The following is a 12,967-nucleotide window of genomic DNA, read 5'->3' on the forward strand; positions in this document are numbered from 1 at the left end:
GGGATGGGGGAAAACTCTCCCAGGCCCTAGTCTGCCAGTCAGAGCATCGCCCCACATAACCATATTTGAGTCCAGCGTCGCCTTTAAGACCAACCAAGTTTAATTCTGGAAGCTTATACTCAGAATTAAACTTTGTCAGTCTTAAAAGTACCACCGGACACAAACTTTGTTCAGCTGCTTCAGGCCAACCTGGTGAACCTCTTGAATCCATTGCTTCCCATGAAGATCAGAAACATGCTTGCCTTTAAAAGGAGAGGTGCGTTCAGAAGTTACGGTGAACGCTCATACTATTTGAGTGCACTGTATGCTTATTTTTCTTTATATGCATGTCAAGTGGTTCTCAGATCGCAATACCGCGCATGCACAACTGCACACGCTCGAAACCATGCACTTACGTAGGGGCTGGCATCCTGTTTCATTTGGAAAGCAGACATACGCTGGCTCCTTTTTAACAAATAGTTGTATGCGTGGACCTGCAGGATGCTTGTGCATTCACTGTCATTTGTGAAAAGGGCGAGGGAAAAGACGGGAAGTTCCAGATCTGAAGAAAAGTCTGCTCGGAAGCCAAGCGCCATGTGCTCTGGATCTGAGCATTACGATCTGGCTTCCCGTTATGAATTCTGAAAGACTCTCTCTTAGAGCGGTGCCAGAGAGAGAGACAGAGACAGAGACAGAGGGAGGGAGGGAGAGAGAGAAAGAGACAGAGAGAGAGAGAGACAGGGAGAGAGAGAGACAGAGGGAGGGAGAGAGAGACAGGGAGAGACAGAGACAGGGAGAGAGAGAGAGACAGGGAGAGAGAGAGAGACAGAGACAGGGAGAGACAGCGGGGGAGAGAGAGAGACAGGGAGAGAGAGGCAGGGAGAGAGAGACAGAGACAGGGAGACAGGGAGAGAGAAACAGGGAGAGAGACAGGGAGAGAAAGAGATAGAGGGAGGGAGAGAGAGACAGGGAGCGAGAGAGACAGGGAGCGAGAGACAGAGACAGGGAGAGAGAGAAACAGACGGAGGGAGAGAGAGACACGGAGAGAGAGAGAGAGAGAGACAAGGAGAGAGAGAGGGAGAGAGAGAGAGACAGGGAGAGAAAGAGAGAGACAGGGAGAGACTGACAGAGACAGGGAAAGAGAGACAGGGAGAGAAAGAGACAGAGAGAGACAGAGGGAGGGAGGGAGGGAGGGAGAGAGACAGGGGGATAGACAGGGAGAGACAGAGACAGAGAGAGAGAGAGACAGGGAGAGAGACAGAGGGAGGGAGAGAGAGACAGGGAGAGATGGAGGGAGAGAGAGGGAGAGAGGGAGAGAGAGAGACAGAGAGAGAGAGAGAGAGAGTGCTTTCACAGAAGTCACTGAACTGAATCAGGGCTTGTGGAGGCAGCTTGGATTCTCGAAGAGCAAATGACTGGAGGCACTTCTGATGGAGTCACCAATCCAGCACAGCGGGGGCTTTGCAAGAGCTTTCACAACACTTTTGCATTCCCATTTGCTGATGTGTCGTCCCCACTGCACCCTTCTGTGCTTGCTCGGCTGCTATGGCAGAGGGAACCTGGCAGCATCACACGGTAATTACAAAGTGTTAGTTTTGCTTCAGTGCAAAAGATAACAGCGCTCCCCCCCACAATCATTGGGAAAGATGATTACAACTTGCCAACTACGAAAAGCTTTTGACTAATCAAATAGATTTAATTAGATGGTGGCGGGCTGGTGGGGGGAATTAAAATCCTTTTGGTGACTTCCTTAAATTTAATAAGAAACATTCCTCTCACTTTCTCTGCAGCCCTGCGTTACAAGCCAAACTGCAACTGCTTGCAGATAAAATTGGGTTAGAATAACCTGTTAAAAATGTCCAGGGCATTAAAAAGGGGGTCTCCCATTCTCTAAGCATTGAATATGATGTTTATAATACAGGCAGCACGGTGTAGTGGTGACGAATGGGGGCATCTCATCTGGCGAGCCGGGTTTGATTCTGTGCTCCCCCACATGCAACCAGCTGGGTGGCCTTGGGACCGAGCAGTGATATCAGGGCTCTCTCAGCCTCACCCACCCCACAGGGTGTCTGTTGTGGGGAGAGGAAAGGGAAGGTGATTGTAAGCCGCTTTGAGCCTTCTTCAGGTAGAGAAAAGCGGCATATAAGAACCAACTCTTCTTCTCCTTTAGTAATCTCAGGGCTCTCTCAGCCCCGCCTACCTCACAGGGTGTCTGTTGTGGGGAGAGGAAAGGGAAGGCGTTTTTAAGCCGCTTTGAGACTCCTTCGGGTAGAGAAAAGCGGCATAGAAGAACCAACTCTTCTTCTTCTATACAAATGACAGAGGATGGGCATTCTCCCCTTCATGCACACATTGGAGGGACCCTCTGCTCTCCCTCCGCTGCCTTCACGACAACCTGGGAAGGGCTGTCAAGAAAAGCTTCATGGCAACTGGAGATTTGAACCCGGATCGCTTCAGCCCCAGCCCAACATTCTGACCCCCCTGAGCTACAAACCATTTGCTCCTCCTTTCAGTTCTTGTAGTGGGTTCACACAAGTGAATGCAGATTGAACACTGGTGTGTGCTTTACTCAGAAGGGCCTCTGCAGAGTTTGCCAGGGCCTCTAAGCAGCCTGCCCACGGGGAATCGCAAACAACACTCGTGCCCTCTGGATATTTGCCAGTCAACTAGACCAGGGGTAGTCAAACTGCGGCCCTCCAGATGTCCATGGACTACAATTCCCAGGAGCCCCCTGCCAGCGAATGCTGGCAGGGGGCTCCTGGGAATTGTAGTCCATGGACATCTGGAGGGCCGCAGTTTGACTACCCCTGAATTAGACTGAGCCAGGGCCAACTGCCCCTGGGGTCAAGAACAAAACAAAAGCAGCAGCTGGCCGAGGAATATTTTGGGTGCAGCGAAGTCACAGCTGACTTCACTGATACAAGAAACAAACAGAGGTGGTTCGCCACTGCCTACCTCTGTGCAGTGATGCTGGTGGTCTCCCGTCTACAAACTAAAAGAGTTGGGTTTTTAATACTCTGCTTTTCTCTACCCGAAGGAGTCTCAAAGCGGCTTGCAATCGCCTTCCCTTTCCTCTCCCCACAACAGACACCCTGGGAGGGAGGGGAGGCTGAGAGAGCTCTGAGAGAACTGATCTGTGGGAACAGACCTATCTGGACTGTGACCAGTCCAATGCCGCCCGGCTGGCTGCCTGAGGAGGAGCAGGGAATCAAACCCAGACCGCCAGATAAACCACAACACCACGCTTAGCCATGGCTGAGCTTCCTTAGATTTCAAGGTCTAATGAGATCAGGCTAGCCTAAGTCATCAAGCCTGGGGCACTGTTCCCTGACCCAAGCACTGAGCTGAAGCCGGCTGCCAGAAGGCACTTCAAGGGGATGCAAACATCCCCTTGGTGAAATGCGGCACGGCAACATGCAGCCGACGGCGTAAAATGACCTCCAACGAGCCAACCGGAATTGCTAAGTGCTCAGTGAGCCGAGAGTGACAAGAAAAGTTGGCCGGGCTTAATTTAAACTCTGCAGGATTTTCATTATATTAAAAAAAAAAAAAAACCCAGTAAAGATAAATCTGCATATCTTGCAGTTCCAGATATCTGTCACTGCGGGGGACCCAAGACATCATCTTGGCAGTGGCTCATCTCATCAGCCTTTGGAAATTTGGAAATATAATTCGCCAAGGGCGCGCGTTGCCTGGGCAGAAAGATATTTTAGGCAGCAATTGGAAGAAGGGGAGGGGGGGGGGGAGAAACACGACTCAACCATGATGTGCTAAGGTGGCAATTCCAAAATTTTGCACTGCGAGGAATATGTTCGTTAGAAATAAATAAATTAAAGCCCTCCAGGAGCCCTAAGTACCTATGGGGAAAGGAACTTGCATCCCTGTCAGAGCAGAGTACCCCCTTGCTGGCCTTCCTGCTGGGTCCTTCAGGTGCCCATAACTTTACTTCCGACCCTTCTTTCTATCTCTCCTCCTGACACAAACTCACGTTCTTTGATCGGCATCACAGGGAGACCGCCGCTCAAGTCCAGCGCAACCCGTGAAAAGACGGCTTTGTAAGAATAAAACCCAGACATTACGGTGTCCTTGGGCTTTAAAAGAGCTTTTGCGGCAGTAGCAACCTGGATTTTAGAAGCACGGTGGCTGGGCAAAAATAGAAACCCTTATTATCCGGCAGAAATTAGCTGCATCAGATCTACCGAAGAAGTCTCCTGCGACCCCAGTAGCCAGAAGCAAGTTCTGTAAACAGAGTTGCAGAGGAAAACTGAAAGGCAAGCGAGTTATGATGGGGCCTGACTTGAAGGTTCCCTGTTAAAAAGGCTGCCAAGAAAATAGCTGCTTGACGGTTCTCCCCTGGGAGAGAAAGGCCTTCTGGGAGTGTTCTGGATGCCGTTTCAAGGAGCTGGCCAAGACTTGAGATGTACTCCAGATTCGGAACTGTCAGAGGTGCATTTAGCTGAAGGGGAAATGCCCAGCAGGAAGCTGCAAAGCCCCAGGTGATTTCCAAAACGCAGGAGGCGCCAGTCTTGAGCTGATGATGCTCAGACTCAGAAGAAAAAAAGGAAATCACAAGGCACAATGATGTAGTTGTCTTCTCTATAAGTGAAAAGGTTATAACAGAAAGTCTAAATCAGGGGTAGTCAAACTGCGGCCCTCCAGATGTCCATGGACTACAATTCCCAGGAGCCCCCTGCCAGCGAATGCTGGCAGGGGGCTCCTGGGAATTGTAGTCCATGGACATCTGGAGGGCCGCAGTTTGACTACCCCCGGTCTAAATGGTCAAACATATGATCAAACATAAAGAGTCAACCAAAACGGGATCCTTGGTTAAGTGACCCGCTTTCTGTTCTATCTTCGCCAGTGGTTGCTCTTCCAATATACTGTCATAGTAGTAGTCGTAGTATCACATTGGCAAAATGCTCATAATCGTCTGGGGATTTCATAAAGTGTCCGTTTTGGTTGACTCTTCTGAGTCCACGTTGAGGAATCCACGGTTTTATACTCGATGATGCTCAGACGGCAAAAGGGACCTTGCTAAACCTGCGCGTTGCCTGGAGAGCCCTCCGCTAAAGGACAGATGCTCACAGCAGGTCCCCACAAGACACAGACACAGCGGAGGGAGAGGAACAGGGGAGGGGGTCTGTCTCTGCTGCGATTCTAAGGAGGCCCGGGGATGTGGTCCTGCACACACAAGTCAGGGCTTCGTGTGAGTCTCAGCCGTGCTCTCCTCCTTGAAATTTTACTGGGGGCAGGCATGCAGCTTTAAAATGTGCCCCGTTCTGTGCTAGGGAGAAGGAAAATCCAGTTCGCCGAGACAGAACCTCAGAAAAGGCCTTGCTGGGAAAAAGGCGACAGGGCGAGGGTTTGATTTCAAAAGAGGGTTTGATTTCAAAAGAAAAGGAAGCAAGCACCAGCCGGCATCACGGCCCATCTGCGGACACCTCCGAAAACCTGCCTGCAGGACAAGCGATGGCTGACTCTTGAAATCGTGGCCCCAGGAGGCTTCTCTGCCCCAAACGCCCCAACCATATCTATCCAGCTGTACTACTCTCGAGTGTCAAATGGGGATCAGGGAGGCCCAGATGTCAATCCCCAGTTCTGACAGGGAGGTTTGTCAGTGGCCGTGGGCCAACCCCGTTCTCTCGGCTCCCCTGCGCGGCGGCTGTGAAAATAAAACGGAAGAAGGGAGGATGCTACTGTGAGCCCCTCTGGGTCCCGATCAGGGAGAAAGGTGGTGTGTGGAAGTGTCTAAATAAATAGCAGCACTTCCTGTCTTTCTGCACTAAGGACCACCGAGATCAGGCACTGAAAACCTGGCCACAGAAAAGTGAATGATTTGTTACATTGTCCCTGGATCCCGGATGTGGCCCCCTCTCTTTCGTGCAGCCTCCGCAGATTTGAACGGCACCCCTGAGGGCTGGGCTGGATATCTCTGCTCTTTATTGCAGCCTCCGGATAAGTAAACGACTGCGTCCCTGTGCAAAGGAGCCGAAAATCTAGGTTAAGAAGTGTGCCGACAGAGCAAAGCATCTCCCTTTACAGGGAGGAGGAGGGGCCCGGAGTATTTAACACAAAGAGGGGAAATGAGGCTAGAGCGAAGGAATGATGACCAAGCTTCTGTCTTTCGACAGGGCAGAGGAAGGCATGAGAAGGGGCGCTTCCGGACTGCCAGTTATTAGAAAGGCTGTCGAAAGCAAGGGCTTGTTGAGATGGATGGAGGAGAGAAGGGAGACCTCAAGGGCAGCAGAAGAGAGCCTGCGGGTCTGTCGTGAGCAGAACAGGGAGAGACGCAGAGGCAAGAGGTAATAAAAAAGGCGGGATGAGTCAGAGAGGGAGACAGCAAAGGATAATGGAATGTCCTTAATTAGTAGGCAACAGCATCTAAATATGTCGTTACCTGGGGTAAATTTGGCAGGAGGAGGAAAGTAGAGCGAGCCTAATAGTGGTGGCGGGGACTGCTGTCCAGTTGCAGATGATTTTTGGCAACCCTGGGGCTCATGGGAATTGTAGTCCATGCACATCTGGAGAGCGACAGTTTGGCCACCCCTGGCAGGCATCTCCCCTTCCTCCCACCTGTTTTCTGACTGGGTTTCCTTACTCTGTTCCAAACAATTCAAACCAGCAGATACTTGGATTGGGTTCAATGGCCACCTAGGAAGCTCCTGGCGGCTTCCGTAGCTGCGTTGAAGAAACCGTGGAACAGTCGTCTTCCCAGTGGAATACAAGGAAGATTCAGACAGACAGAAGCAATCAATCTGAGCGCACGATAGACTCGCTTTATTTTAAAATGGGCCAATTCTGAGGGCATCCCGATGGTCTACAACAGGGGTAAGTCAACCTGTGGTCCCCCAGATGTTCATGGACTACAATTCTCATGAGCCCCTGCCAGCAAATGCTGGCAGGGGCTCATGGGAATTATAGTCCATGAACATCTGGGGGACCACAGGTTGACTACCCCTGGTCTACAAGACAGCGATGGTATGAAAGAAGAAATCCAAAATACCCGGCTTGGAAATACAGACAGGAAAAGTTAAGAACTTTCGGAAGCTCTTTGGGAGAATAAGATGCAGGCAATGAACAAAACAAACGAACACACAAAAAGACCAAAACACCTTCTTTGACCTCAGGGGGAAAACAGGTTGCACACGATTGTTTCCCAGAACCAAAACTGGAACTGAACACAGGCAAATGTGACGAACGCATGCACGCCAAGTGACCATGAGCCGAAATCTTAGTATAACCATTCAATTGCAGTGGGGGGATTGTCACGAATGTGAAAGCAAACACTGATCTTCTCCGTGCTGTCCAGATGCCACGTTTGAAGGCCCTGACGGGAGAGAACGTCCTTCCCCGCTGTCGTGTACCTTGGCTTCCTCCTTTGGACACCTCCCGGGAAAGGACGCGCTAAAACATAGACGGCGTATTCAGCAGCACCACGAGATGGTCTCAGCTCCCGGCTTCTGTCCTCAGCCGCTCCAAGGCTTCCTCGGGGGTCATGGGTGCCAAAATCTTCACAACTTTGTCTCGTGATTTAGCACCCTGTCTCGATACATTAAGGAAAGGGGTTTGAGATGGCTTTGCAGCCATGCACAGTCCACTGGGGTGCTCCAAAAAGCAGCAGTGTTCTCTGTGAACCCCAGGTAGGGAGGGCTGCTGTTTCGGTAAAAGAGAGAAGCACACACGAGCGGACGACAGGGATGCCAGTTAAGGAACACTCTAGACAGCCCTGGACTGGGTGAAGATCAGGCAAAGCGAGTTTTCAGGCCAAAAAAAGAGAAGATACCAAAAGACAACAGAACCTCTTGTGGCGCAGAGTGATAAGGCAGCAGACATGCAGTCTGAAGCTCTGCCCACGAGGCTGGGAGTTTACCAAAAGACAGACAGACATAGCAAGCGGCCCAGCCTTTCTCTCATCGCTAGTTCCGAGGCACACATTAAAACCCGCTGCCTCCCTCTCGTCCATCAACATCAATAAATGCAGAAGAGCTTTCCCATTAGCAAGATGCTCGGCCGGGCCCACGGCACCTCTAGAGGGCAGATGCAGAAGAACTCCCAGGCCAGAGAGATGGTGCATTTGCCCGCGAAGGGAGTTGGAAATGACTGAACGTATCCTTTTCCATTGCCCTTTGTATGCTACAGCTTGCAGCACGCTTATCTGCCCCGTGTCGCTTAGGGAGCCACGCCAAACAGAAGCGGAATGGACCAAAGAGCTATACCTCAGCCAGGGCCAGAGCTTTCTCTGTCCTAGAATCATAGAATAATAGTTGGGACCTTGTGGGTCATCTAGTCCAACCCCTTGCACTATGTAGGACACAACCTGGCCCCCACCTGGTGGAACGAGCCCCCTGAAGAGATCAGGGCCCTTCCTGAACGCTCACAATCCCGTAGGGCTTGCAAAAGGGAGCTCCCCCACCAGGCATTTGGTTGAGGCAGACAGGCTAAACGACATCTGCTGGTCCTCAGACAGCCCCCCCCCCCATTATCTGAATCCAAAGCAACCTTCCTATGGGTTATGCTAGAAGTTATACAAGTTATTGCTTTGTTATAAACTGTTGCAAACATGTTGTTAACTTGGAACCCACTGTTATGATTGTTGTTATTGTTATCATGATTCAATGGACACCGCCCTGAGCCTCATGGGAGGGCAGCATAGAAGTATAATAAATAAATACAATAATAAAATAAATTAATGAAAAGCCTTACTACAGTAGCCAAATGTTGTGCCTACGTGATCCAAGCCAGCCTCAAGGATTGAAAGTGTTTCTTTATACAGAGAAATTGTAATTATAATGGTTCACTGAGCCTGACTCTCTGATTGCAATAAACTAAATTCACTAACGAACTGTAAACAGGACTAGAATGAAGGCGGGTCTCCTCGGTTTGGGAGACTTCAGAGTCTAGCCCAGGGGTGGCCAAACTGCGGCTCTCCAGGTGCCCATGGACTACAATTCCCACAAGCCCCTGCCAGCTGGGTGAAAATTGCAGCCCATGGACATTTGGAGAGCTACAGTTTGGCCTCCCCTGGAACTGGAGCCTCCCTCAGAAGCTTCACAGAACTTTAAAATGACATATAAGCTGCAGGCATCCTTTGCTGAGAAGACGGCTATTGGTAATTTCATCACACCAGTATGAAAATTGCAATGCTTGGACCGACTAAATGAACTCACGCTGGTCAAATGAACGTGGTCAAAGTGGCCCCTCTCTGGTAAACATGGCATATGTTTCAAGAGCCCGGCATAAAATCACACTTAAACGCGGTAGCTGTCATTATAATAAAGGGCTGTCAAGTCGCACAGGCGGCCCCCATGTCCATGCTGTTTTCAAGGCAGGACACAAGCCGAGGTGGTTGACCATTGCCTGCCTCTGTGTACTGACCCTGGACTTCCTTGAAGGTTCCCCATCCAACTATTTACTGACAAGCAGCCAAGCTCTAGTGAGACTGTGTTACACTGGGCGATCGGGCTGCTACAGAAACGATCCTATAACAGAACTCAGCAAACTGTACCTTTTCTAACACCACCTCGCTCTTCTTCACTTCAAGGACCTTGGCAAGATAGCGGCATAGCTCTGCGTTGGCCTCCCCTTCGGACGGCGGGGCAGCAATCGCAACACCCACGGCTTCCGTTGTCAGATCTGGAATATGTCAAGATTCCCCCCACCCCCCAATAGATATAATTATTTATTTTTTTAATATACGTTTTGGAAACCTGCCGTCGCCCTAAACCAGTAAACTTAATCACATCCTTTTAAGATGCGATTCATGGGAAAAACCGTCAGACTCGTCCCAGAAACGTTGGACAAAGCCCAGGATGAGATCCTTTTGGCTTTGCACAATTCTACGAGAGATTCCAAAGCTAAGCACAGAGCTACACCTAGAAAAGCCCCACACAGCTCATGCTCTGCAGCATGTTTCTGCTGACATCGGCCTTCTTCTTCCACAGGCATCCAATGAGACGTGGGAATTCCCCCCTTTGGCACCTCACCTCGAACTCTGGGGGTTCAGAAAAGCAGGGAAACCCCCCCAACCCCCCCTCACCATCTTCTGGGACTTGTCTTTGTGGCTTTGTGCTGCTTTTGTGTCTGCTCTCTCCCACCCGAAACTTGTAGAGCTGCTCTTGGCATGAGGCATCTGCAGCTAACAGCGGCTCCGCAAGTTTTGGGGGCAGGGAGCTGGCACCCACTCTGGTTTTGGAGGAAAACTCTACCATAGGCGTTTGTCCAAAAGCCAGAGCATTGGCCCCAGTGTGCTAGCATCATTTCCGTGTGATGTCAGCATGTTGGAGAGCTTCCACGTCCCCAAATCCCCCCACTACCAGCCTGATTCTACCAGGCAACCTGAAATGCGGCCTAGTGCAGGATAGAGACTCTTGAGTGGGTGGCAGTATTTCCTAGCATAAGCCCCATTCCAGTTTGAAAGTCATTTGTCTCCAATGAAAACCCCCAAATCTAGCATGGCTATCACAACCTGGCCCCACCACGCTTGTGCTGAGCAGCTTGCCAGAGTCCAATGTAAAAGAATGAGGTTGTAGCAGAGAAATAGCTCTCACTACACAAATGTGTTCCGTACCCCCAGAGGACAGTCTGGTCAAGATCCTTTTCAGCAAACCCAAAGCAAGATATAATTAACTGTCTTGATAGAAAGGCAGTATAATTCTACCGGTGCATAAACAAATCTGATATGTTGCAAAAATATAACTCTTATGGCCACGGATGCCATCCTATATCCTTCAACAAAAAGCAAACAGAAAGTCTGAACATTCTATGTAGTTTGTTACATTGCTCTAAGCCTCTAGTCCAGGAGTGGCCAAACGGTGGCTCTCCAAATGTCCATGGACTACCATTACCATGAGCCCCTGCCAACCCAGAGCTGGCATGCTGCTGTCAGGGGCTCATGGGAATAGTAGCCCACAGTTTGGCCACCCCTGGAATGGTCTAAGGCCTACTGAGAGAGACCCAGCCCAGATCCACACTGTGTCTTCCACAGAGATCATGTTTATAGGTTGTAGTCAGTTTATAAGACCACTGGAGCTGAACAGATTGCCCCTTCTGTCCTCCCGCTGTACAATCCTACTTCGTAACAGTTAAGGTGTTATGAAACTCTTGAAAACAAAAAAGGATTGCACCCTGAAAACAAAGTTATCTTAAGAAACTACATTTGGCAGCTGCAGTAACAGGATCAAAAAAAAAGTGGCTTTTAGATGTCTCATATACCTGTTACAGCATTTTGTTTAGATCCAGGCTTGGCATGAACAGCGATGGTAAGAGAGCCAGTTTTGTCAGTCGCCACGGGGCTTGAAGGAACTGCAGGTGCTGTTGCATTCTTCGTCTGAGCTTTCCCCTGAAAGAGAAAGCAGAGAAAACAGTGATAGAAGAAACAGAACACGGCAAGAACCTCGAGGCAGCTGTCCTAAAAGCTGACCACCTAATCAAAACAATCCCAAGAGTTTTTGAAACAATTCACACTATTTAAAAAAACCCCCACAGATTGCTCTCCTTGCAAAAAGGTGGGAGGGAGGAAACAAGGACAACTGGCTTCAAGTATGAACAGTTCCCATACAACCAATAACATCAACTAGATGCTGGCAGAGGTGTCGAACTCATGTGATACTGTCTTTTACTCAAGATACAAACATGCTTTAAACATTAATATGGTTACAGTATTTCCTCGAAGCATCTCCCTGATGCCTGCCCTCCCACTCCTACTGGGTCAGTATACAGAGGGACATAATGCCCTGCCTCCGTCATCTGGCAATTAAGGTAAGAACCACTTGTAGAATAAACTGCATCACTGCAGGCAGGAAATTGCAACAACCCTCTTTTTAGATCCCCCCCCCCCAAAGTGGAGAGGAATATTCCAAACTGGAGCCCAATGATAGCAACCGTCCTTACACTTTATTCTCTGCCAGGTGAGGGGAGAATCTAAAAGCAGCAGAGCGCATCCCACCACGGGCTCTGCAGAGAAGCCTCCCTGGATGCCCTGGGAGGCCTCAGAGGATCACAAAGTTGGAAGGGCCAACCCTCTGCTCAAGGCAGGATCAGCCAACCTGGGGCTCTCCAGATGCCCATGGACTGCAACTCCCATGAGCCCCTGGCAGCTTCTCTTTCTGGCAGGGGCTCATGGGAATTGTAGTCCATGGGCACCTGGAGAGCCCCACAGTGGCCTAGAGCAGGGGGTAGTCAACCTGTGGTCCTCCAGATGTCCATGGACTACAATTCCCATGAGCCCCTGCCAGAGAGAGGGAGACATGGGCTGGCAGGGGCTCATGGGAATTGTAGTCCACGGGCATCTGGAGAGCCCTCACAGTGGCCAGAGTATCCAGGAAACCTCTCCACGCCTTCCCTGGAGCACCACAAAGCTCGAGCGCAGCCTTTTAACCCAACGAAGCTTCCCTCCGGGCAGAAGCGCTCTCCCGCGCAGGCGCAGTTCGTCATTTCCGTTTAACACCGGAAGTCCCCCTCAGTTTCCCCAGCGGCACCCCTCTTCCGGCCGCCCTGCCCCCCCACCCCACCCCACCCCCTCCTCCGCCACCCACCTTCCGGGGCATGGTGCCGCCGAAGCGCTCCCTCGCAGCGCGCCAGGAGAAAGGCCCCCAACGCGGATCCCGACGGAAAGCAGGACGGGCCAATCCCAGCATCGCGACCGCTGCGCCCCCTGGAGGCGGGCTCTGTCGCGCAGGGTCGGCCCCGCCCAGTCGTTGGATGGAAGGGCCTGCGAGGGGGGCGTGGCGTAGTGAGATAAGGAACGACCACTGGTTACCTACCGGGAGGGGTCCTTCTCCTGCGGGGTCTTAGGCAAACGACCCGGCGGCCATCTGAGCTATTACTAGATTTGCAGATATAATTCCCTTTGGAAGGACATGCAGCTTATTGGCAGAGCATTCTGTCTCTACACTTAGCCTCTGCAAGGTCCTAGGAGTTGCAACTCCTTTAAACTTTGATGTTTGTGAATGGTTCTTCTCTTTCTCTCCATATGGACCACTTTTCTTTC

The 12,967-nt window shown here is 50.7% G+C and overlaps 1 protein-coding gene across 1 annotated transcript; it reads right to left on the reverse strand.

The window, feature by feature from the left end:
• Window positions 1-7,208: 7,208 nt before the first annotated feature.
• Window positions 7,209-12,681, reverse strand: C18H15orf40 (chromosome 18 C15orf40 homolog). Its single transcript, XM_077317766.1, has 4 exons — window positions 12,513-12,681; window positions 11,191-11,317; window positions 9,485-9,612; window positions 7,209-7,518 (listed from the first exon to the last, which is right to left on the reverse strand). Exons 1-4 carry the CDS (start codon window positions 12,612-12,614, stop codon window positions 7,426-7,428), a joined length of 450 nt encoding a protein of 149 aa, XP_077173881.1. The 5' UTR covers window positions 12,615-12,681; the 3' UTR covers window positions 7,209-7,425.
• Between the last annotated feature and the right edge of the window lie 286 nt (window positions 12,682-12,967).

This window comes from Paroedura picta, chromosome 18, assembly GCF_049243985.1.
Source record: "Paroedura picta isolate Pp20150507F chromosome 18, Ppicta_v3.0, whole genome shotgun sequence".
Lineage (NCBI taxonomy): Eukaryota > Metazoa > Chordata > Lepidosauria > Squamata > Gekkonidae > Paroedura > Paroedura picta.

Coding starts and splice junctions, on each gene's coding strand:
- C18H15orf40 (XM_077317766.1), bottom strand. CDS start 12,614: ATGCTGGGATTGGCCCGTCCTGCTTTCCGTCGGGATCCGCGTTGGGGG. Junction 11,318..12,512: donor GCGGCACCATGCCCCGGAAG/GTGGGTGGCGGA, acceptor TTTCTCTTTCAG/GGGAAAGCTCAGACGAAGAA. Junction 9,613..11,190: donor TAAACAAAATGCTGTAACAG/GTATATGAGACA, acceptor GACATATTCCAG/ATCTGACAACGGAAGCCGTG.